The sequence below is a fragment of the Chionomys nivalis genome, chromosome 11 (assembly GCF_950005125.1).
Source record: "Chionomys nivalis chromosome 11, mChiNiv1.1, whole genome shotgun sequence".
Classification (NCBI taxonomy): domain Eukaryota; kingdom Metazoa; phylum Chordata; class Mammalia; order Rodentia; family Cricetidae; genus Chionomys; species Chionomys nivalis.
In genome coordinates this window covers 9,638,785-9,665,155 of record NC_080096.1, presented here as the reverse complement: position 1 = coordinate 9,665,155, position 26,371 = coordinate 9,638,785, and the positions used below count along the sequence as shown (strand labels likewise).

Sequence of the window (26,371 nt, the reverse complement as noted above, 5' to 3'; positions counted from 1 at the left end):
CCAGGCTGGCCACAAACTCACAAAGATTCACCTACCTGCCTCTGCCTCTCGAGAGCTGGGATTAAAGGCATGTGCCACCATGTCCGGCATAAACATTCTTAACAGAGTACTTGGAAAGTGTGCTAAGAATTCAACAGGCACAAAGTGGAATTAAACTCTACAGCATATCTAACTTAGGCTCCTTTGAGCCTATTTACATTGTGCCAGTAAACAACCTAGGAACCAGGAGAACATCACAGAGATGATCTCCAGTTTACAACAGTTTGAAATACAAAAGACAAAGTTGTAATTTCTTAGGCTTTACAGTGAGTTTAGCAGGGTGTTACCATACTGAAAGCCCGGGAGCAACTGTGGAGGGTTGTGTAGAATGTCAGTGGGGATCCAAAAAACGGAGAAAATAAAAAATGAGGGCAAACGTGACCCTGACTGCCAGCCAGGCACAACTGTGAGGAGGAACAAGGACTCACCTGCACAGCAAGCTGTGCTCCCTCTCAAGATGAAAGAGATGGCAAGAGAGTAAATACTAAACAAGAAACAGGGACAAGGAAGAAACATAAAGAACTCATGTTCTGGGGCATGTGGAGCCCCATAAATGGCTTCAGAGGGAGAGCCTAGCAAACTACCTCTCTAGGAGGGACTTGGGACACACCAACACAACAGTGTGACGGGGATGTGTACAATATGGGAAGGCTTTGGACTCTGTTGCTCCTCCTAAAGGATTCTCATAAACAACGTGACCCTAGTCAGATCATCCCTGTGTCTCAAATAACTCGTTCATGGGAGAAAAATGAGTCTGTGCTAATGTCTCTGGGATCGCAGCCATTATGAGAAGCTTTGACTGCTGAAACACAACAGAGAGGCGCCAGTCATTTCCTAGAGGGAAAATTCCAACCAATCATAAAATAACTTTAGATTTTAGTTATAAATCAGTCTTGTTCGAGTTCAAACTTTTCTCTTCCTGAATGTTATTGTACAGTTATTTGGGAAAATTTAGTACAATCTGGTTGACAATGATAGTGATAAATGCAAAAACAAAAGCCATAAACTATCTGAATAATTGTAATCTTTATTATACTAACAATAGTGGAAAATACTAATGAACATAATATTTTAGCATAATAAAATTAATTTCTTTAGAATGCTAAAAGTTTTAGCCAGGAAAAGTAGAATTATTTGAATTATATAATCCAAATAAAACCTTTCTCACTGCCAGTCCATTTAAATTATACACAAATCTGAAATCTGCTGGCCATTAGAACACACATGAATCCTTTCCTCCTGATACCTGGCACTTGGCATCAAAGGAAGCCCTGATAGATCTATTATTAAAACTTGTCAAATATAAAATGAGATTGTTAAAGAGCCAAAAACCAAAATGGTTATTGCTACAACTCTTCTGGAATAGTATGCACACTCTTTGTTTGACACAATTGGGACATTAAAACAAAATGCAAAGTACCAGAAAATAATAATAATAAGGCCCAAGTACACTTGATACCTTACTAACTCGGTAGGGAATGAAAATCAATGCACGATTCAGCCTAAGCGTAACCGTCAGCTCTCAGATAAATGAACACAGAACACAGCAAGAACAAAGTCCACCTTGGAAAGTCACCAGCACTCTAGCCCAGGAGTGACTCCTCTAACAAGCCCCAGACCGCAGAAAAGCTACTGCCTTTGAGTGACCAGGTTCACATTAAGAATCAATCTTAAAATAAAAAATAAATGAAATGCATACATAAATATCTCTGATGCATGAGGTATATATTCCCTACCCCCTCACCATTTCAAATATAATCTGCCTTCAAAAGCATGTCAGTAAATCTTCAACTATTACTGTAATAGAGACCATGTGCCCATGTGCTCACCAGACTCGTGTTTATGAGGTATAGCCCTCTGTATTCAAATAAACTTATTTCTGATAATGAAAGCAATGAAAAGAAATCAAAATGATCCACTCCAACAATTTCACCTCTCTCAATGCAACACAGGACAGAATGTATTAAACCTCATCACCTACAAAATGACACTTGTGGTTTCTAATTAGAAGCACCTGGAAATGGCAAACAGGTGTCTAAAGCTTCAATTGATAAGACACAAACTGGTTTCAAGTCTTGAGAGTTTTAAGCTGTGAAGTAAAAAATATTTACACACTTTACATCTTTGCTTTTCATCTCTTTAAAAGCTGCTTATGAAAAATGTTAAGAGAATGTTTCTGACAACCATAAATTATTTATTTATTTCTCTCTTTCTTTTTGAGATGGAGGTCTCTCTATTTTATAATTCTTCTGTCCTAAACTTGCTCTGTAGTCCAGCCTCGCTTCTAACTCATACAGATCCACCTGCCTCTATCTCCCAAGTGCTGGGATTAAAGAAATGCTTACAAAAAAATTCGGGAGAATATTTCTGGCATCCATAAATGTCTGCAATTGTGAGAATGAGGCAAAAAAAAAAATCAGACTATTGCTCTAAAATGCTTTAAAATCACAAAGCTAGCACTACCTATCAGAACACCCTTGAGGTTACAGAAATATCCAGAGCAGAATAGTTTAACCTCCCAGCAATCACAGACCCTCCTGCAAGAGAAAAGCATCTTACATTTCAGTATCTGTCTTCTGTATTATATACAAAGGACTTTCAAGGACAAATACTTGAAAGTTTCTGTTTGATCAGTTGTAGTCTCTAAAAATGATTTTTAATCTTGGAAAACTACAAAATAAAAAGTTCAGAAAATAAAAAGCTTAATATATATATATTAAGCAAACAAAGACACACTGAACCTTCACAGTGAATGTGGCAGAAGAGAGGTTAAAAACGAAAGTCCGAGCTAAAGTTCCTAAGAGTTAGTCTCCCTCAGGAACCAAAGAAACACCAACCCACACCAAGCAATGCACAACACATGCCACACACAAACTCACAAGCAGTGGACGAATAATGGTGTTAGAAACAAACACAAACATCCAAGGGGAAGGAATGAGGGTGTGTGTGTGTTTCTATGTTTTAAAATCAATAGCTGGACTAACATCTAGGTCATGAATTTGTATAAATTTTTATTGTTAAACTCACCTGATACATTTTCAGTTCCTGTTGTGTTCTGTAAAGACACACACAACAAAGAAACTTCTTTGATTACATGAGCCCTAAAAAGAAAAACAGACAATTGTAATATGCACCTGCCTACAAGTTTACAGTGATTTAAAACCACATATGAACTATAGAGTGTGCTCCAAGAGCTAGTCATAAAGCAACCCCTGCCAGGCAACCTCAGTCCACACTGACAACTAACTTCTCGGGTTCATTATCATAATAAATACATTTCTGGCACTGATGAAATGGCTCAGAGGTTAAGAGCACTGACTGTTCTTCCAGAGGTCCTGAGTTCAATTCCCAGCGACCACATGGTGGCTCATAACCATCTGTAATGAGATCTGGTGCCCTCTTCTGTCCCACAGGGATACATGCAGGCAGAATATTGTATATATAATAAATAAATAAATCTTTAAAAAAATAAAATAAAATAAATAAATACATTTCTCACTAAACCTTACTAGGGCTTCACTGTACTCTACAAACAAAGCAGAACCATCAGAATGACATCATATTTTTGGTTAAGAATTGCATCACTCCCAAGGAGAAATAAATTGGCTTTGTTAATAGTCAGAAGCACAAAGCCTAGAGGAGTAAGTGGCCTGCAACTCAGACATCCTTCTTTTGCTTCAGTATTTGCTGCATGCAAACACAATTAGACTCCATTACTCTGTTTTTCAAGCTCCTGAAGCAGAAAGGTGGACTGACTAAAAAGGGTCACATGAAATTCTCTTCAAAGGGAAGAATAAAAAGCAGGCAGTATCATGCAAAGCTTTTAAAAGAGGTCTGGAAAGAACTACAATTATGCCTCGCTACAGTGTTGTGTTTGACACAGTCACGGCATAGAGAGACATGACAGCACAAGCTCTCCTGTAAATACAGATGGCACACAGTCACACACCTCTGACACTAGTGCAGTCAACAACTGCTGCCTCGTGGTGAGCACTGGTCTCAGCAATGTCGTACCAGTACATTTATGACATTCAAAAATAAAACTACCCAATAATACAATGTCAGATCATACCCTTAAGTGGTGTGTGACTGCATTCACTTCTAAATAATAATCTACTAGCCAAGTGTGGTGTCACGCTGTAATTCCAGCACTTGAAAAAGTGGAGACAGGAGGACTTGGGAGTTTAAGGTCAGCCTGAGCTACATTAACACTACTTTAAAACTATATTACACTATCTTTTTAAAAGTCTATGTAGATGGTTCTTTCTATATAATGTATGTTCATGTAGGCCTGGTGGCTCATGACTGTAATCCCAGAACTTGAAAACTAGAGGCAGGAAAATCAGGAGTTCAAGGCTACCCTGAGCTACATTACATTAGATAGTATCCCCCCCAAAAATTAATTTGTTAGAGATTTTAAAATAAATTAAAAGTATATAGATATAGATACAATGTATGTCCCAAGTCAGTTAGTGCCATTCACGTACACAAATCCTGGCACTTTCGGCAGCCCTTCCACTGCAGCATTGTTAATGTCCCCAGTAAAGCACATACATATACACGCACCATGACGTGTAGTTCTCTTATTTTCTCATGTACTTCCTTGATCCACAGTATATATATGGTAATTGTCTGATCTGACTGGCAATAATACAAGGGTATGTGATGCAAAGCACACACCAGACTGGACAGATAAATGCCTGTCCCATCAGAAGCAATGGTGTTTTAATGGGCTCCATTATTGGCAGGTTCTCTAGGATGAGCTGACTTTCTGTCCTTTCCTTGAACCATACTCACCTGATGACATTTAACAACGAGGTATTATATTTAAATCTGGCCCTGCTCATCAATTAATTTTATGTGTATTGTACCCCAGGAATGCATTGCATCTTGTTATACAGGTCAGTGGCCAAGCCAATATAAACTCTCAGTATATTATATAGAGAAAATGTCAAGGTAAATGAAGGGCAACCCATGCTGTCAGTTCCTTCAAAGAAGTGGTTCTCAACCTTCTAATGTTGTGACCCTTTAATATAGTTCCTCGCCTTGGGGTAACCCCAACCATAAAGTTATTTTGTTGTGACTTCATAATGCTAATTTTGCTAGTATTATGAATCGCAATGTGTTTTTTAAGGTCTTAGGCAACCCTCATGAAAGGGTGGGTCAACTCCCAAAAGGGTCTTGACCCACAGGTTGAGAATCACTGCGTTCAAGTTTAACACTTAGCATGTTTCTCATAGATATTCAATATGACCTCTCCCAGGAGACATACAATACAGTAAACAGAACTAACCCTATTGCCTGAGACTTAATCTGCTATTCTGAATAGTGGCTCTGGGGTATGAAGAGTTACTAATTGTCTCTTAGACATGCATACCTGGCCCCAGTAGAAGGTTTATTGGCAACTATCAGCTCCTCTAGGCCTGTGTGCCATCTTATGCTCCGGTTTCTCTTATCTTCTTCAAGCTTTTATATGTGAGTTTATGAATATGGCCAAGGGAGACGTGTGGAAGGACTGGACTTCCGTGCCACTTCCCTCAGTTTGGTTTTTCCTTCTCTGAAGACTCAACAGCATCACTGTAACAATTACATACGGAGCTTCTTCCAGGGACAGCGGCCCCTGCTGCCTTCACATACTTACTCTGATACTTAATCTGTTTGGAGGGAAGCACTGGCATCTTCAGCTAACAAGACCTAGCTTTGGGCTGACTGAGAAAACTCGGTCGTGCTATGCAAATCTGGTTTCTCCTACTACTTAATGGTATGGTGCTTGCTACTATTCGATTTTGTTTGGGTTTGTGTTGCAATTTAACAGTTTTATTGGGCTATTCATGTATCATGTAACTAACTCAATTACAACGCACAGATCAAGAGTATTTACCAGACTGAAGAGATGATGCCTCAGTAGTTAAAAGTACTTGTTGCTTTTGCAAAGGATCCAATTTCCACTCCAAATACCTAATAGCGGCTCACAACCTTCTGTAACTCAAGAAATCCAATACCCCCTTCTGACCTCTGCAGGCATCAGGCATGCACATACATGAATGTATGTACACAAACATAAATGCAGACAAAACATTCAACCACATAAAAAGAAATAAATCTTCAAAGAGAGAGAAGGGGGAGGGAAGTGTGTGTGTGTGTGTGTGTGTGTGTGTGTGTGTGTGTGTGTGTGTTTGCCATGCTGACAGAGTTGTACAACCATCACCACAATCACTCATGGGACATATTTGTCAGCACAAAAGGAAACCTTAGCAATGACAACATCCACCCCTAATTCTTTCTCCTCAGCATGCAGCACTCAGCAACAGCTAAACCACTTCTTGTCATAAAGATTTGCCAATTCTGAACACTGTACTTTGTAAAGAGAAAAAATGACAATGAAAGACTTTGGTGGGATTTATTTTACGTTCCAGAAATTAGGCAGCACTTCATTTCATACGAGAATAAGTATGTCTTCACTAGCCTGTCACTCCTCCCACCTTGAGCACCGACAATGTGTCAGGCACTGCTCATGGGCCATAAACAGGGAACGTCCCTAACCTCTAAGGGAGAGGCCCACAATGAGCAAATACAGAAAATACCTGCAATATGAAGAAAGTGCTATACAAAAAAGCAAGGAGAGGTTTGTCAAGAAGATGGATCGCAGTCTCCTGTCTCTACACCTGCCAATCCAACAAGCTGGTCTAGGGAGAGGAAGAAGAGCTGTGACCGAGAAGGTAAAAGAAGGAAGAGAATGGGTACCAAGGAAGCTAGAGTGAGCTGAAAGTCTGCAGTTGGTAGATCTGAGTGCTTGGGCACCAAGGTGAACAGCCTACAGTGGCAATGTCAGGCAAAGGACAATGCTGGTTTGGCGTGGTGGATAAGGAAAAAGAAGAGGCTGGATCCTGGGTACAATTGCAAACTAGAGCCTCTAACTTCAGCTGCCAGAGTAGTAAGAGATTAACTATGAAAGAAAGAGTAAGTCGGGCTGAAACCTAGGTCCCTATCCTCCCAAAACTGGGGGTAGGAGGGTACTGCTTCCTGGGGTCCCCTTCCCATCTGTTTTGCAGCTGGTTTCCCTATCTATTTCACATTTTTCTTCTTTCCTTTTCCTCAGTCTTTGCTGCTAGCTCACAGGCACAATCCAAACAGAATCTGACACGCGACCAGATAAGACAGTGCAGCACTTAAAACATTTCATTCTTTGATGTGTTAGCTTAATAAGTGGCAACTTTTTCTAATGGGAAAAAAAAACCTACTATGTAACTCGAATTGTTACATGATGAAGCATATTCTAAGACTTCCCACAATACCTGCTTCCTCCTTGCCCAAACAAAAGCCCACCTGATGTGGGATTCCCCTCTGTATGCTGTGGATATGTCTTATTATCATTGGTTAATGAATAAAACTGTTTCAGCCAATGGCTTAGCAGAGCAAAGCCAGGCAAGAAATCTGAACAGAGATATAGAGAGAAAGCAGGTAGAGACAAGGAGATGCCATGTAGCTGCCGAAGGAGAAAGACCCAGAACCTTTCTGGTAAGTCACAGCCTCGTGGCAATCCACAGATTAACAGAAATGGGTTAATTCAAGGTGTAAGAGAAATATGCTTGAGTCGTTGGCCGAACAGTGTTGTGATTAATATAGCTTCAATGTGTTTATTTGGGTCCAGGAGGCCAAGAAAAAAAGAGCAGCCTCCATCTACAAATGGAGTCCATACATTTGGGGCTAATATGCATGGCCAGCAACACACTTCAGGTCCCGGTGCTTGTGTGCCCACTCAGGGTTAGGAGGAAAGTAGCTGAGAACATGCCTGCTGCTAAGCACCCCTGCCTGGGCAAGCAGCTGAATTGGGTCTGCTAGGTGTACACAGGCATAAATGCATGGTGGATTCCCTCTACCATACACGAAGACACGTCCAGTCCATGCAGCACACTGCATGATAGATTTAGCTTTTACTCAGACAAAAGGGGTTTATGTACTGCATGTTCCTTTCCAAAGTTGAGGTGATGAGCGTGGCTCCTACCCCGTGGTCCCAGAGCTGATGTATGGTAGGTACCTCTACCATATTGAAAGGCTGAGGGAGGCAGAGTCAGCATCCAGGACCACTGTGACCACACTTCTTATCATTTTAAAAAGCTCCTTGTCAGAAAAGATGTGCAATAAAGACAGATTCAGACAAAAATAAACCTCTGAATGGGTCACAGTATGTTTTTTAAAAAGTACATAGACTTGGGAGAGAGAAGAAAAAGTATAGAAAGGAGTAAAGAAAAATAAGCCATGTAAAGATGGAAAATATAAAAAGTCTGGAATATGTATATTATTGTGTTTTCTTTGAATTTTTTTGACTACAGAGACACACTTGATTCTGGGGGCTGCTAAGTTAAACCAACATAAAGGTATCTTGACTACAAAATTTGAGTCTAAGGGTATGCTGCTTTGGAAAAGAGGTTCTGCTTTTGTTTCCACAAAAGATGAGAACCTGTAGTTTCCTTCCAGGCTAATGTGGTTTGATGGAACAAGACCCTCTGAAAGTTCTCTGTAAATCCTAAAAATACTTTGCTCAACAAAAGGCAGGAAGCAGTTTAGAGAAAATTACGCCCAAATTTCCAAAATGATTGTTTATAAATGTTTTATTTGTTTTCATTTAAAGGGGAATATTATATAGAGATAAGTACTTTACATTGGTATGGACTTTGGTGTATTGATACAAATTTAAGGTCAATTTAGTTATATGCATATTTCTACTCTTCTTTAAGGCATTATATTTGTACAGCTGATTTAAAAATGCAATATATAATTTAAAAATACAGCTTAGTAGATAGTAATTTATAATAAACTCTTAGTCATGTTAGGTTTTCCAGATATGCAGAGATATATTTCAGTTAGATAAATAATCTTCAATACTTCAAAGACCTACAGAATTGGCATTTAAAATGTTTTAAGAACTTAGACTTTTCTGGACAGTGAGACATGTCTGCTTTTGGCAGCACCAATTACTTCAAGAGGAAGATGGGCATCGAAAAGGGTCCTTATGGAGTTTGTTAGCCATTTGGGTAAGAAACTGCTCTTGCCTGGACTGTTTAATGGTATGCTGTATAAACTGGACATGCAGGACCCACAAAAAAATGACTGCTGAACTTTCCAAAAGAGGGGATGGTCCTTCAGTGTTACTGCTTCACAGAAAAAAATGCCAGACATTCTGCAGGATACAGAAGAAAGTGACAAACTAACTGCCAAGACAAACCAAATTTTCTGCTTCATGGAAAAGTCTGCTGGATACTATGGACCAATAGGCTAAAGATGGATGCTCCAATGTGACAGAAGAACTTAGGGTGGCTGTCCAGGCAGCAAGATGTCTCTTGTCAATTCTAGAGTTTTGAAAGTGTTTGAAAAGTAAACACTTCCTGTTTACTTAGGTAATATTATATCCTTCTGGGGTCATTGAAGAGTTGAAGACATATAGTTATAGTTTTCTTTGTTATGACAAAAGATAAATTAGACATAAAACTTTTGACTCACAAAGATAGGATAAAGTATTTCCCTTAATTTGCCAAATGTAACTGAACTAAATATTGTAGCTATAATTCTTGCTTGATAACTGTTTTGTATATGTAATTTTACAACGTTAAAGTTAAAACCTTTTTAATCAGACAGGAAAGGGGAGATGATGTGGGATGTCCTTCTGTATATGTGGTTGTTTTATTGGTTGATGAATAAAGCTGGTTTTGGTCAATGGCTTAGCAGAGTAAAGCCGGGCAGGAAATCTGAATAGAGACATATAGAAAGAGTACATGGAGTCAAGGAGATGTCACATAGCCACCGAAGAAACAAGAAGTAACAAACCACAAGCCTCATGGTAAAACATAAAATAATAGAAATGGGTTAATTTAAGATGTAAGAGTTAGTTAATAAGAAGCCTAAGCTAGAGCCGGGCGGTGGTGGCGCACGCCTTTAATCCCAGCACTCGGGAGGCAGAGACAGGCGGATCTTTGTGAGTTCAAGGCCAGCCTGGTCTACAAGAGCTAGTTCCAGGACAGGCTCCGTAGCTACAGAGAAACCCTGTCTCGAAAAACCACAAAAAAAAAAAAAAAAGAAGCCTAAGCTAATAGGCCAAACAGTGTTATAATTAACAGAGTTTCTGTGAGATTATTCAGGTCTGAGTGGCCATGAAACAAAAGAGCAGTATCCACCTACACCCATTGATCTTTTCTTGTTGGAAAATATAAGGATCTTAACACCTTCTATTAAAAGTTCACTACATACTTATGTTCAAGGGACTCCCTTCTCTGTCACTTCTAATCCTAACCGCTAAAAAACACATCCTTTTTTTTTCTTTTTCCCTCCTGATTCCCAACATGATAAATTACATACCTAAAACTTCAAAACCCAGGGAGATGGATCTGTAGGTAAAAACACTTACTGCCAAGCCTGACCTGATATCCTCAGTTCAATTCCTAGAATACATGTGAACAGAAAGACCCAATCCCTCCAATTGTCTTGACCTACACACACACATACACAGAGGCATGCATGCACCCACACATAAATATACACAAATAACATAAATAAGCATACCTTTTTAAAACAACATTGTGCAGTATCAAGGCTATTACAAGCCCAACAGACTACCCAGCTGATTTTTTTCGTATATGTATGTATGTAGTGTGTGTGTGTCAGGGGTGTACACACATGTTCGCATGTGAGGGGCACAGCAGTGTGCAAGTGTCTGTAAACTTGTGTGCACGTTTATGCGGAGGCTAATGGGTTGACATCAGGTATCTCCTCAATGGCTCTCCACTTTATTTACTCAGTCAGGATCTCTCACTGGGCCCAGAACTTGCTGACTCAGCTAGTCTACATAGCTGGTTGCACTGGGATCCCACTCCACCTCCTGAATGCTGAGATTATAGACAGGGAAGCCACTATTTGTATATGGGTGCTGGGAATCCAAACTCCAGTCCTTACACGTTTGCAGAGAGTGTTTTATCCACTGATGCCATCTCCCCAGCCTTCCTGTTTTTCTAGGTTAAATTCTCTCTAAAATATGCTAAAGTAAAGGCATGTACAGTAGTGTGTGCCTGTCACCCTAGCTACACAGGAAACCAGGTAGGAGGATCACTCTTGAGTCTAGAAGGTAAAGACAAGCTTGAACAACCTAGCTAGACCCTATCTCTAACAACACCAAAAGGGAGACTTGGGCAGTCTCTCTACAAGTATCACTGTGTACTGCACTGAACAGCCCCTGGCCTGAGCCTGTCTTTCATTATAGGCATTTAGCAAAACCCTGGCCCATCAATGCCAGGGGTGCAACAATCATTCTCACAACTTAAAACCTGCCGGGGACGCAGCCCTGCCGCCCAATATTACAACAGAGTGGCACCCAACGTGCTAATGAACTCCACGTAAAACCTGAGAGGGCTTAAAAAGGACACACAGAGAGAATTTAAGACAGCTTTTTGCTGTTTGTGGGTTGCGTGCGGCAAAGAAATTGTCCTTACTCAGCAACAGGAAAAAACTGGCTGTTTTAAAATTGCCTGCTTTCTGGGCTGTGCCGCCACTGCGATCTCTGTCTGGCTCCTGCAGGAGACAGAGTCTTTGAATAGATCTTTTGGAGTAAAGTGCTATGGCTTGCTTGATGGCAATGTGGACTGCTGTGTGCCTGGAACTGTGTGTGGCTCAGGGGCACCAAATGGCTCTGAGGCAGGAGGGCTCAGCTCCTCCATGCGGAACTGTGCTGGTCTCAGGCAGGAACTACCATAATTACCATAATAACAGCGCAGTTAAGGTTTCGACTGGGCAGGACACAGGCGGTACCATATTATCTGTACACGGTGCAACTTAAGTTTTTAAGAAGTGCTTAACATTTTAAGAAATGCTCCTGGATAGTAAAAAAATTACAGATTCACAATAGAACTGATTCAGACACTGTTGGATGAATGTACGTAGGCTTGAGAGAGAGAAAAAAATATATATATAAAGAATATATATATATATATATATTTACTCTTTAAAAAAAGGGTAAAGTCTTTAAAGAGACAGTACAGATAGTTATAGATTAAAAGAAATTAAGAAAAATAAGCCACGTAAAAATGGAAAATTCACAGAGAGTCTGGATTCTTTTTATTATTGTGTTTTCTTTAAAATTTTTGACTGTAAAGGAGCTAACTACAGAGAGACATTTCATTATATGGGCTGCCAAGCTAAACCAGAATGGATACAAGGGTATTATGATTTCAGAATATGGGTCTAAGGATATGATGCTTTGGAGAGGGTCTTCTTTTGTTTTCACAGAGGATGAGACTCTGTGGATTGTGTCTATACCAATATGGTATGATAGACTACACCCTCCTGAAAGGTTGCTGTGAACACCTTCAGAAAATTACTTCACTCAACTGCCGACTGAGATGACCCTGACACACAGGTTACACCACGAAAGATCTGAATACAGCGCCCCCATTCAGCAGGAAGCAGTTTGGAGAGAAAAAAACTGCACCCATATTCCCAAATATTGTTTATAAATGTTCTTTTACATTTAAAGGGGGATATGATATAGATATGAATAATTTGCACTGGTATGATTTTAAGGTCAATTTTGTTATAAGTATGTGTATTTATAATCTTGATTAAGGTATTGTGATTGTATAGTTCATTTAAAAATGTAATGTATATAGGTTGTTAATGGATAATCATCGATAATTGTCAAGCTTTTAGTCATGTTAGTTAGATTTTCTAGATGTGCATAGATATATTTCAGCTAGATAGGCATTCTTCATATCTTTCAAAGACTGCAGAATATGGCATTTAATGTTTTAATAACTTAGGGCTTTTCATGACAATGAGACATGTCTGCTCCTGGCAGCACCAATCTACTTCAAGAGGATGATGGGCATCGAAGAGGCTCCTTATGGAGTTTGATAGCCATTTGGGCATGAAACTGCTCATGCCTGGACTGTTGCATAAACTGGACACAAAGAACCCGCAGAAAAAGAACTGCTGAACTTGCCTAAAGGTGAGATGGTCTTTCGGGGTTCCTGATTCATGAAAGAGTCTACGAGACATTCTGCAGGACACAGCAGAAAGTGACTGAACTGCCTTTAGAATTTTCCTGCTTCATGGAAATGTCTGCTGAAAACTATGGGCCTGTAGGCTGAAGATGGATGCCCCAATGGTACAGAGGAACTTTGGGTGACTGTACAGGCAGTGAGATGTCTCTGTCATTTCTAGAGTTTTGGATTTCTTGTTTGTTTAGGAAAATATATCCTTCTGGAGTCTTTGATGGAGTTGAAGAATGGTTAGTTACAGTTATAGTTTTCCTTAGTTATGATAAAAGATAAAATAGATATAAATATTGTAACTGTAATTCTGCTTGATAACTGTTTTGCTATATGTAATCTTACTATGTTAAAGTGAAAGCCTTTCTTTTTTGTTTAAACAGAAAAAGGGGAAATGATGGAGGTGGGTCTTGTATTAATCTGTTGCTTTCATTGGTTAATTAATAAAGAAACTGCCTAGGCCCATTTGATAGGCCAACCCTTAGGTGGGTGGAGTAAACAGAACAGAATGCTGGGAGAAAGAAGCCGAGTTAGGGAGTCGCCATGATTCTCCCACTCCAGACAGACGCAGGTTAAGATCTTTCCTGGTAAGCCAGCTCATGGTGCTACACAGAATATTAGAAATGGGTTAGATCAATATGTAAGAGCTAGCCAATAAGAGGCTGGAACCAATGGGCCAGGCAGTGATTAAAAGAATACAGTTTCCGTGTAATTATTTCGGGGCATAAGCTAGCCGTGCAGGCGGCCAGGTGCCTGGGACGCAGCCCTGCCGCCCATATTACAACAGGAGCTGAGAACAAGGGTCTATAAGAATCACATGACTAGTGGAATAGGAGCACATGTGCTATCTGTAGCAATGACAAAGTCCAAACACTACTCTGAAGTAACTTTCTTAAGGATCCACCAGCACTGCTCAAAAACCCCAAAGCCCTGGCAGTACTTTGACCTTAGCACTGACTGGGAAAGCACCACTTCCACATTCCCGCTTAGCTAATGTACAGCATCTCAAAGGCAAAGTTTATCCACAAGAGATCCACAATGGATCCTGTCAGTGCAGAGGCAGGGAAGAATCTTCTCACACATATCTTCAAAACCATTCCAGCACAGAGTGGTGGTGGCACACACTTTAAATCCCAGCACTTGGGAGGTAGAAGCAGGTGGATCTCTGTGAGTTCAAGGCCAGCATGGTCTACAGAGCAAGTTTCAGAACAGTCAGAGTGTGTTACACAGAGAAACCCTGTCTCAAAAAAACAAAAACAAACAAACCAAAAAAAAAAAAAATCCAGCAAATGCTTTTTTGTAACTTTTTTAAGACTTAGTTTGTATGTATGTACACCACATGAATGCCTGGTGCCCACAGAAGTTAGAAGCAGGCACTGGATATTTCCTGCAAGTGGAGTTAGAGCAGGTTGTGAGCTACCACGTAGGTGCTGGGAACCAGCTCCTGTCCTTCATAAGAACAAGTGGGCTGAACTGCTGAGCCAGCTCTCCAGGCCCACAAATTCTTTTTTAATACTAAAAGTTTCAGTGCTTCTGACTTTCTACATACTACTACATACTGAAAAGAGGCAGAAAAAGTACAGTAGACAGATGCCTTAGTCTGAGCCTGTGAGTCAGTCAGTCACAAATGGCAGGGACCACTGAGAAGGCACACACTTCAGCTCCACCTTGTGTTTCTAAAGTTCTAATCACATGCATGCACTTATTTCCTTCTTAGATTTATTTATTTTGCTTTAGGAATATGGGTGTTCTGTCTGAATAAATAAATGTGTGTATATACACACATATATATACACACACACATATATATTCTTTTTTTTTTTTTTAAAAGGACCAGGAGTTTTTTTTTATATATATATTTATTTATTTATTATGTATACAATATTCTGTCTGTGTGTATGCCTGAAGGCCAGAAGAGGGCACCAGACCCCATTACAGATGGTTGTGAGCCACCATGTGGTTGCTGGGAATTGAACTCAGGACCTTTGGAAGAGCAGGCAATGTTCTTAACCTCTGAGCCATCTCTCCAGCCCCATGAGGACCACATATATATTCATACATCATGTAGGTGCCCGGTGTCCACAGAGATCAGAAAAGAATGTCAAATACTTTAAAGCTGGAGTTACGAATGGTTGTGAGCCACCATATGGGTGTTGAGAGCTAAATCTTCTGGGTCCTCTGAAAAAGCAACAAGTGATCTTGATCACCAAACCATCTCTCCAGCAACTTTTTTTAAAAACAGTATCTGGCCTGGGCTACAAGAGACAATATACATATTTAAAAAAAATAAAACCTATCCTCCTACCTCTGCCTTTGGAGAATTGGGATTATAGTGTATGCTGCCCTGCCTAGCTTATAAAGTGCTAGGGATAAAACCCAGGACTTCCGGCATGCTAGGCAAAGACTATGAACTTGGACACATCCAACTATACTTTACAAAGTACTACTTTCAAATTCCAGAGCAAATTATCCTTACCAATATTAACTTGTTAATATATAAAGGTGACTTGAGTATTAAGGTTCAGCAGCAAAAAAACTAAACTAAAAATTACTGGTCTCTCACAGTAACAAAACAATCTGAACAGCTGGCAACATGTTCCAGAGACCTGAAAATGAAGTGATAAGTGATATTCCAGCCCCTGGGTGTGCACAGACCCGTAGGCACTCAGTGTCTTCTGCAACAGAGCAGAGTCTATCTAAGGACAGACACACCAGCACAAACCAAACGTGACACTGCTTATGCTAACTTTGTGCACATCTGCAAACTTAGGAGTTTTACAATGCTAGAGGAAAAGCAATCATCTTTAAAAACTCAAAGTCTAGAAGAAAGGAAAAATGATGAAAGTGTGTTCACCCACAAATCCCTCATTGTAGTTATTTCTGGGTCGCTTCAGCTCTTTGGTTCTTATTTGAAAACTACTGTAACTTCAAGGCTGTCACTTTTAAATTGCATTCATTTACTGCATGTGTGTGCTTGCCACTGTGTGCATGTAGGGGTCAGAGGACAACCTGCGGGAGTCAGTAGATTCTTTCCTTCCAGAAACTTCCAGGGACCAAAGTTCAGTCATCTGGCTTGCTGGCAAACGCCCTTATTGCTAGGCCATCTCACTGGCCTAATTTTTCCCACATTGTAACATCAAGAATCAGTAGCGATTACTGAGTTGTAAGACTCCGGAAGCTCGCAGACAAAGAATAAAACAGACATCAGCACAGGAGCCAGCATGCTGTGCCAGAGTTAGACCAAAATGCAATGAAGACAGATGAGGTGCAAGGAACTAAAACACTGTTAGAGCTAGGCTAGAACTGCAATAAACACAGACAAGGAAGGACAAGGGAAAGGTCTGGAAACAGCACTTTGTGAAAGGAGTCTCACAAGTCTAATAATAACAAATTATTATAAAAATAGTCTAATCACTACAAAATAAGTATCATGGCAGCAAACAATATGGAGACGGAGCTTTTAGCCTAGCAGATTTCCTAAGTGGTTTATTCTGACCAAAACACTCTCACAACCCAGAAACTTAAAAATGAAAAATTAAAACCATGCTGACTTCTCAAAACCAGATTTTATCAATTTACAAACACCACCAGAATCGTCAGGACCCCTACCAGGAGGGTGGCACCAGCAGGCACTGCTCACACTACACCTGCTCAGAGAAAAACATGTCCATCTTCCTTTCCCAAAATAATATAATTTCACAAATCACTTAAGTTTCACCCTAAAAATACAAAGCCCCAATTTTTCCTTGGAGAGAGAAATTAAATGAGTGGCTTGTTGAGGGCATGTTTGCAGAGCATGTGCAAAGCTGCACAGTGCTGCCAAAACAGAGAAGAAAATGCAGGCAGTATTACCAGGCTACATAAACTGCAGCAGGAACTATACTGAAATGTGTAGGGCTTTAAGAACAGGGAGACTTGTGTGTTTGTGTGTAGATCACGAAAGCAGGAAGATTGAGCAAAAGCTGACTCACTGGGTGTGGCCTCTGCTGAAACCTGTCTCTCCCCCTCCCCAGGACTTCCACCCAATACCAAAGAGAGAGGTGGTAGAGATGACAGAGACAGCAGCAGATCCCTTGCTCAGCCTACAGAGCGAGCCTGTGCAGAGGCTCGGCGCCAGGCTGGTAACAGAGCCCTCAGGTGTTCTCACACTGCAGTACACTGATTTCCACCACGTGGCCCAGAGCACCAGCAACTGCCCCAGGCTCCAGATCCCTCAATGTGCACAGCAGAGTACTCTGAGACACAAACCTGACTTAGGACATGGGGTTTAGAGAGGTGACACAGGTGAACACTGTTTCCATGCAGCAGACTGAAAACCCCAGCCTCCTCTTCCCAGAGCTACAGACACAAATGAGAAAATGGGGCTGATTAAGAGCTCTCTTGAAAATATGTAAGTTACAGAGCTCTGAGGTCAACAGCCCTCGACTCTAGGGGGCCTTAAGCAATTAAACACCATCATATTAAAATGTCAAGTAAGAGATCAGTTGACATCCTAAGAAAGTAATATAAATCTGCATTTAGACTGCAGGCACCCAGGGGCTTTCCAACCAAATGGAATTTTTTACTCTACAACAGTGGTAGGGTAATGACCCCTTTGGGGGTTAAATGATCCCTTCACCGTGGTGACCTAAGACCACCCAAAACCACAAATACTTACAATACATAACAGTAACAAAATTACAGTTATGAAGTAGCAACAAAAAATAATTTTATGGTGGGGTCACCACAACATGAGGAACTGTATTAAAGGGTTGCAGCATTTTATATGAAGGTTGAGAACCGCTGCTTTAAAATAAAAGGGGCTGGATAAATGACTCAACTGATAAAGTGCTTGATGGAGGAAGGTCATTGGTTAATTAAAAAAGAAACTGCTTGGCCCTCATAGGTTAGAACATAGGTGGGTGGAGTAAACAGAACAGAATGCTGGGAGGAAGAGGAGGTGAGCTCAGATGCAGGACAGCTCCTCTCAGAGACAGACGCCATGCTCCTCTCTCCCGGCCAGACGCAATGAAGCAAGCCGCCAGGTCAGACATGCTGAATCTTTCCTGGTAAGACTGATGCTACACAGATTATTAGAGATGGGTTGATCGCGATATGAGAATTAGCCAGTAAGGGCTAGAGCTAATGGGCCAAGCAGTGTTTAAAAGAACACAGTTTGTGTGTTGTTATTTTGGGGCATAAGCTAGCTAGGCTATCAGGAGCTTGGGTGGCAGGAACACAGCCCGCAGCTCCCAGGCCGGCCCACAGCTCCTTCTACAAGTGCTTGCTGAATAAGTATGGGAACCTCAGTTCAATTCTTAGCACTCTTGTAAAAAAGCCAGGTGCCACAGCACACATACTTATAATCCAGTGCTGACACATGAGGGTCCTGGGTACTTGCTGGCCAGCCTGCCTCCTCGATCAGCAAGCTCCTGTGAGAGACCTTCTCTCGAAATATAAAGTGGGCAGAGGAAATGGCTCAATGAGTAAAATACTTACTTGTTATGCAGATATGAGGACCTGAGTTTGAATTCCTAGAACCCATTTAAAAGTTGGGCACAATAGCTAGCATGCTTGCCTGTAATCCCTGCTCAGAGACAGGCGTGGAGACAGATTGAGTCCTGGGAAGCTCATGAGCCAGCTAGCCTGGCATACAGAGCAACAAATAAGAAATCCTGCCTCAGACAAGGTAGAAGGTGAGGACCAACACCAAAGTTGTCCTCTCGCTTCCTTCTGTGCCCACATGCATATACTCATGAACACAAGCACACGCACACACACGTGTGCGCGCGCACACACACAAATAAAAAAGAAAGAAAGTAGGTAAAAGCAATTACAAGATGTGCTGGGGTGAAGATGGTGCAGAAAATGTGGAGTGACCAATTGATGACTGGCCCAGCTGGAGGTACTTATCCTAAGAGGAAGCTTACCCCTGAGGGCAAGGACCCAGAGGTGAAACACCCCAAAGACCTACGAGAGAACCAAATACAACTGGCAAAAGTCAATGAAATGATTCCTGATGATATTCTGCTATATTCATAGACTGGTGCCTCAGTCAACTGTTATCAGAGGCTTTACCCAGCAACTGATAGACACACAAGTAGAGACCCACAGCCAAATATTAGGGGGAACTTGAGGAATCCTGTGAGAGGGGGAGAATGGATTGTAGGAGCCAGCAGGATCAAGAGCACACAAGAAAATTCACTGAATCGACTAACCTGGCTCACAGGAGCTCAAAGAGACTGAATCAACACCAACCAGGAAGCCCGCATGGGACTGACCTGGGCCCTCTGCATATATGCTACAGCTGTGTAGCTTGATCTTTGTGGGAGACTCCTAAGTGAGAGCGTGGGCTGTCTCTGATTCCACTACCTGCTTCTAAGACCCACCCTCCTACCAGATTGCTTCATTTGGTCTTAAGAGAATAGGAGGTTCCTAGTCTCACTGTAGCTTGATATACCATGCCTGGCTGATATCCATGGGAGGCTCACCAGTATCTGAAGAGAAACAGGAGGAGAGGATGGGGGGAGGGGCGCCGAGAGGAAAACAGGTAGGGGGAACTTTGGTTTGGATGTAAAAACAAAAAAAAAAATAAAACAAAAAAGAAAATTGGGTAGGAAAAAAGAATAAATAATAAAGATTAAAAGAAACAATGGGAAATTCTTCACAAAAGATTACTCCCAAGCTGGGGATGTGGATCAGTGTAAGAGTACTTGCCTAGCATGTATGAAATAATGGGTCCAAACCCCAGCACTGTAGAGGGGAAAAAGGTCCTAGCACCCACTAACAGAGCTAAGCTTAGAGATAAATGTTGGTCATTGTAGAGTATCATCTGCCATGGAGAGTAAAGACATCTATTAGTATTCTCCCTTATTCCCTTCACCATATACCTAGGGCAGACGTCATTGGACATGGGATTTCCTCAGCCGTGGGTGTCAAGCCTACTATACTATGGGTTATCTTATCTCTCGCTGTAGCAGCAGATATCCCCTCACTGGACCAAGAACAAGAAGATCAGTGTCAGTTTTCTATCCCACCAAAACATTCTTGAACCAAAATTTTCCTTATTTTAACAACTAATTGTCAAAAAAACTGCAGATGTAAAGATCAGCACAGAGGCAGGAACGGGGCAGGAGCACTTGTGCTTTCTGCTCAAACCCTATGCTCTGCCTGGGGGCCACTACAAATCCAGAGTTACAAGGGGTCCAACCAAAGGACTGTGACCCACTGCTGACTGCACATTCTGCAAAACGGCACCAGCATAAAGAAGTCTCAATTAAAAGATTCCTGACATTTTGTTAGTTGTATAAAAAGTTGTAATTATTGGAAAAGGAAGTAAAATCAATTCTTCACTAACCCTCAAAAGACAAGCCTCATGAAGAATGTCTAAAGTGAGGAGGGAATGTGACTACTCATTCCAGTTACCCTACGAAGTCTCAGCCGATTGCCTTGAGTGACTTTTCCCACGAGAGTTCCCAATACAGCACTGCCTTTATAGTTAAACACTGAAAAGTAAGAGATATTCAGGACTCCCGCTAAGAGTTGCAACATGAACATGGTGAGTATGTCACCCCAGTGCAAATTTAACTCAGAGACTCCCAAAGGTTTCATCTTCTCATGCTGTGGAACACAGGAAAACTAATCGTGTACAGAACTCAGACCCACAATGGGTTTCCTGAGACTACAGGTGAGAAGCCGAGAACTGTGACCTACACTGGCCACTGTTGCTGCTGGCACTGTGCTTGATCACGGTGCTGGCCACATGGACATCACAGGATTCATGTCACTTCAGTGAGGGATTTTTTATTTAGGGTGGGAGCTAGTTTGTATAATCTGAGGTTTGGGGTTTACACCCTAAATGGGCAACCACTGTTCTCAAGACCACTTAAAAACAGTAGCAATACCTACGGTCTACAAAGTGGATACAATGATCTACAGTTTAAGAATTGAATACACAGGAGTTGTTTTGTTGTTGTTACTGTTTTAAGATAGGTACATTTCCTCAAAATAACTTAACCAGGCTGGCCTTGAACTCACAAAGAGCCACTAGCCTCTGCCTCCCAAGTGCTGGCATTAAAGGCCATCACCAGCTGGCAATAGTTCTCAATTCAATATAAAAGTAAATGTCTAGGAGTTGATGATAAAAACATGAAATCTCTTGATATTGGTTGGCTATGTTCAGTACAATAGTGCCCTGCATGCAAAGGTATAGAAAGAAAGAACAAAAAAGATGAGGACAGTTCCAGGGGGCTTTGTATTCCAGGGCAAATCTGAGCTTGACCTTGTGGTACGTGTCCTAGTTTGCTTTCTGTTGCTGATCAAAAGCAACTTGGGGACAAAAGGAGTCATTCCATCTTATGCTTCCGCCCATCACTGAGAGAAGTCAGGATAGGAACTTAAACAGAGATCACATAGGCAAGCTACTTACTGCCTTGCTCAGTCTGCTTTCTTATACAACCGAGGACCACCCTCGCAGGGCTGGCACTGTCCACAGTGGACTGGACCCTCCCACATCAATTAACAATCAAGAGAGTGCCCCATAGACACGCCCACATAACAGTCTGGCAGAGATACTTTCTCAGATGACATTCCCAGATGTCCCTAGCTTGAGTCAAGGCAACAAAAATCAACCCAGCACAGTAGAGCTCTCCAGATACTGTTGCCCTCTCAGCCTGCTCCCAAGCCCTGGAGGTCTGTCTGCAGGCTAAGTCAGAAGCGAGATTGCTGAAAAGCAAAGGCCAGGACAGCTGGAGGAGGACAGATGGTCTCAGGACAGTCTGTTAGGAAGGCCTTATTCACCTGGGAGGAGCAACGGAGTCTTTCTGACTGAGGAGACACCATAAACAAAATATAGTCTGGTATTTAAGGAAAATTTACGCAAAGAGACCAAAGCTAATAATCTATTAGAGCCTGAATCACACAAGATAACTGGAAAGACACACACACACAAAAGTCTCCACACTACAGTTAACAGGAAACAAGAGATGGTGGAAATAATCTAGAGTGTGGAAAGAAGGTGACTAACAGGGAGGCTGTGAAGACATTGAAAAACAGAGCAGTCGGGAACAGGGATGGACTGAAGTGGAAAGTGGTGAGGGTGAGCTCCATGTCGGCATCTGATGCTCGGAAGAGGGCGGACATTCCCAAAGAAAGCTACACCAGTCAGAGGAGAAAACTGGTCTCCTTGCTGACTGGCATGGAGGTCAGAGATAGAGTCGCAGAGATTTTCAGTCTCATTGGGGTGCCTCGAGAAAGAGAACTGCCAAGAGAGAAATTGTTCCGTAGGGAGAAGACATGGATTTGACTCTGTGGGAAGCATGGAACTGAGTGGAACAGTCACCTCTTGTGCTATGTCAAGTGTGTGTGTGTGTGTGTGTAGGGTGGGGGGTCGAAAAGCCTAAGGACAATTCTCTTAACAACAGTCACATTATCTCTCAAGACATACTGCATTGGAATATCTAAGGGAAATGTTGGTTTTCAAAACCAATAATGTTGGCTTTTCAAAAACAATAAACTTCTTGCATCTTTTAAAGTGTTCTTTTTTTTGGGGGGGGGGGTTCGAGACAAGGTTTCTCTGTAGCTTTGGAGCTTGGCCTGAAACTAGCTCTTGTAGACCAGGCTCGCCTCAAACTCACAGAGATGTGCCTGCCTCTTCCTCCCTAGTGCTGGGATAAAAGACCCAGGTTTTAAAATGTTCTTATATCACTGTGTGTGTGTGTGTGTGTGTGTGTGTGTGTGTGTGTGTGTGTGTGTGTGAAGGCATCACAGATCAAAGGACAACCCCTGGGTTTCTCCTTTCTACTACTGGGTCCTGGAGCCTTAACATGCTGAGCCATCTTACTGGCCCTGCTTGCAGATTCTTTACCTATTCAGCTCAAAATATCCCAGTGGGGGGAGGGAGGGATGTATTATCTGTCCCCACTTTGCAAACACTAAGAAGAGAAAAGAAAGCTGGGCTGGGGTGGTGCACACCTTTAATCCCAGTACTTGGGAAGCAGAAGCAGGCATATCTCTATGAGTTCGAGGCCAGCCTGGCCTGTAAGAGCTAGCTAGCTCCAGGACAGGTTCCAAAGCTACAGAGAAAACAGGGCTATATGCAGACAATATCCCCATATCTTCTAATGTGGGAACAGGGCTTCACAATTAAGCATCTAAATTTACCCCCCAAGAGCCTTCCTTTTCAAAACCTCTATCTTGCAAGCCAAGACTTGTTGAATTATGGCAAAGTCTTTAAGCCTCAGAGAACCAATTTAAATGTCATTTTTTATGGTCTCCAAAATATGCTTAATATACATTGTCTGAATACAGTTTTAAGAAACATACAGAATTCATGCTCAAGTACATACAGGTTTGGGAAACCTCACAATTCTTTTTCAATTTTGAAAGTATCATTTAAATTAATTTCCCATGAGACACTCTTAGGAAAACCTACATGTAAGTACATATAAAATATGTAGGTTTTACCATTTTCCAGATGGGCTGCCCACAGTAATCAAGCTAACGTTTCCATTTAGCTTTACATATTTCAGACACACTGTGCCAAGAAGTAATTCAGCTCTTTTAAAGCAAAGCCTAATATGATTTATTGCAAGGATTACAAAATATTCTTTTCACCAAAATAGTTGGAAAATATAGATTCAATAAAACTTTTTTATTGCACATTCCAAGGGGCAAGAAATGAGAACATAGTATAGGTATGACATGAACCAAGATTCGAAGAATAACTACTACTTACATAGTATAATTAAGGAAAAAATAAGCATTTATCATTGTAGTAACCAGGTGGACTACATACAATGACTCTAACTCATTCTTGAAGGAGGTGGAGAAGAAGACCATTCCCTTTAAGAAAAAATACTTAAATGATACATGTATTCACTGCACTGGAATTTTTTCATATATTTCTGTAATTCAGAAAAACCATTCATTACTAATTACAGCTCCAAAGGCAGGGTTTTTTTTTCATATATTTTATTTAATGGTGCATTCTGACTAAATATCATTTCACAACCAAAAATAAATTAATAAAAAAGAACCACAAGCAATACAATTTTTACTTAGAATGATTAAGAATAAAGATTTGGAGACATATTTTCTCCCCCAGTGGAAAGTGTATTAATGACACATTTCCCATGAAGATCAATTACCTGTTATTAAAATGTAATGCACTGGTGTCAGGTAAACATTCCAAAAGAAAGCTTTCCTTCCTTCGGACAAGTTTCTGTGCATAACTGGTTGGGTTTTTTGGGTTTTTGTTTGTTTGTTTTTAAGGAAAGGGAAAAAAAGGAGATTTTAGAAAAAGCACAATTTGGCTTTCATTATCAATCTTCAAGGAGTTGCTTCAAGTCTCATTTTCTAGAAGCAAAGAGTTATTTCTGTGCTATTCAGCATAATAGACCAAATGCTTAAATTATTCACCATCCATCAACTCTATGCAAATTTATTTAAATTTCATAATAATTTAATCTGCATACTGGGACTGCCAATCCCATGTCATGAAAACTTCATAATCTCCAGGCTATCTCACACTACCATATCTCTTGCCATGAAACGACGCCAATGTTCAACTGCAGAGAGTGAGCTAGCTACTCTGTAATCACAAAAGCCAACGCTGAAAGGAATTTGGATAGGAAGCCCATTCCCTCCTTCAAGGTATAAACCATAGCATCTATTCTTTTTTTTTTTTTTTTTTTTTTTTTTTTTTTTTTTTTTGGTTTTTCGAGACAGGGTTTCTCTGTGGTTTTGGAGCCTGTCCTGGAACTAGCTCTTGTAGACCAGGCTGGTCTCGAACTCACAGAGATCCGCCTGCCTCTGCCTCCCAAGTGCTGGGATTAAAGGCGTGCGCCACCACCGCCCGGCTCATAGCATCTATTCTTAGAGCTCTTTGAGAAGCCTTAACTGCTGCCATGATTCAACCACCCAGCAAAGGAACTTTCAGTCAATGAGGTGGTTGAGAATCGTGCAATTTTTGTCTCCCCGATGGACACCTGGCAATGTCTGGTGACTTACTTCATGGCTTGTCACAACTGAGCGAGGAACCACTGGCACTTTATGGGGTGGGTTTGCTGCTAAGCATTCCATCAAGGACAAGAGAGATACCTCCAACAAAGACACAATAAAAAACACAGTCCAAATGTCAACAGTACAGTAGCTGAAAAATAAAGTTTTATTGGAACTAAATGTGCTATCCCTACTAACGGACTCAGTAGCTTTCCCTAGCCTGCTCTATGAAAACCATGTTTTATAGTTCTAACTAAAAATTCCTAACTTCAAAAGGCAAGCATGAGGCCACGACACCAGGCACTGTAATTGCTGATGGCCAGCACACAAATTGTGAAGGCACTAAATACACGTCAGCAGGAGCAGAAGCCACGCTCAGCAGGTACTTTTCCCTTCACACCCAGAAGTCCCTGTAGATGGACTCTGCATGCAGGTTTGACATATCCTCATCAATGTCCACATACTCTGTCGTTTTCCACTATGGAGTTTTCTAGAGAATGCTGCAGATTTGCTGCTGGGCTTTCTTCCCCTGGTACATGTATTAAAACTAACATGGAGCTAGTCAAAAGACAGTAAATAATGCAAGGTGCTTTCCACTCTGGTAACTGTGATTTAACAGACCCTGAAAGGTGTCTGAGTCAGATCCAAACTTGAAAAGATAGCAGCATTCTGAAGAAATAGTCCCATGAATAAATAAGTAACCAATGTAAAATAATCATCAAAAGAAACTATGTGCACATGCATGTGAGCTACACAGATGCAGCAGAGGAAACGGGGAGCTGAAGTGGACTGTTACTTCTTAGAAAGGTAGCTGAAACAAAAAACGTGTAGACAGATGCTAAAAAGCAGATTTTTTTTTCAGTTTTCACATCTTAGGTAACTACAGAATTTTAAAGTTCATCATAGAGAAAAAACATACAAATTTTAATGAAAAGAAAATGTCAGGCTTTAGAAGCCTTACAGATCAATGTGGAATTGGTTGATAAATGACAGCCCATCCACATATCAGACAGCCATTAAACATCAAAATGAAGAACAGTTAAAGACAGATACGCACTTACAACAGCATCATGGAAGACAAGCTACATCAATACACACAACATATCGATTCTGTATAAAATGTAATACAGACGCAAATGCTTCTATAAATGAATATGTGTGCATAAAGAAATGCAAGCAGGCACACCATGAGGGGCTGGTGACAATCTGCTACAATGTTAACAATGGCTATCTGTGGAGGCGGAAGGTTATGCCCGGTTTCTATTCCTTCTTTGTGCTTTTTTCTGTTTTCCAACTGTCTTACAGTGAGACTACTTTGC

General features: G+C 41.1%; 1 protein-coding gene across 5 annotated transcripts in view; it reads right to left on the bottom strand.

Moving 5' to 3' along the window:
- Prdm2 (PR/SET domain 2) overlaps window positions 1–26,371 on the bottom strand; it is a 106,066-nt gene that overhangs the window by 78,045 nt on the left and 1,650 nt on the right. For 4 of the 5 annotated variants that reach the window (XM_057783619.1, XM_057783620.1, XM_057783621.1 and 1 more), the window contains exon 2: window positions 3,067–3,140. The exons of the other annotated variant lie outside the window; for it this stretch is intronic. In XM_057783619.1, the coding sequence (XP_057639602.1) occupies window positions 3,067–3,075 (9 nt within the window). In that variant the 5' untranslated portion in view covers window positions 3,076–3,140. The remainder of the gene's footprint in view (window positions 1–3,066; window positions 3,141–26,371) is intronic. 5 annotated transcript variants of the gene reach the window in all.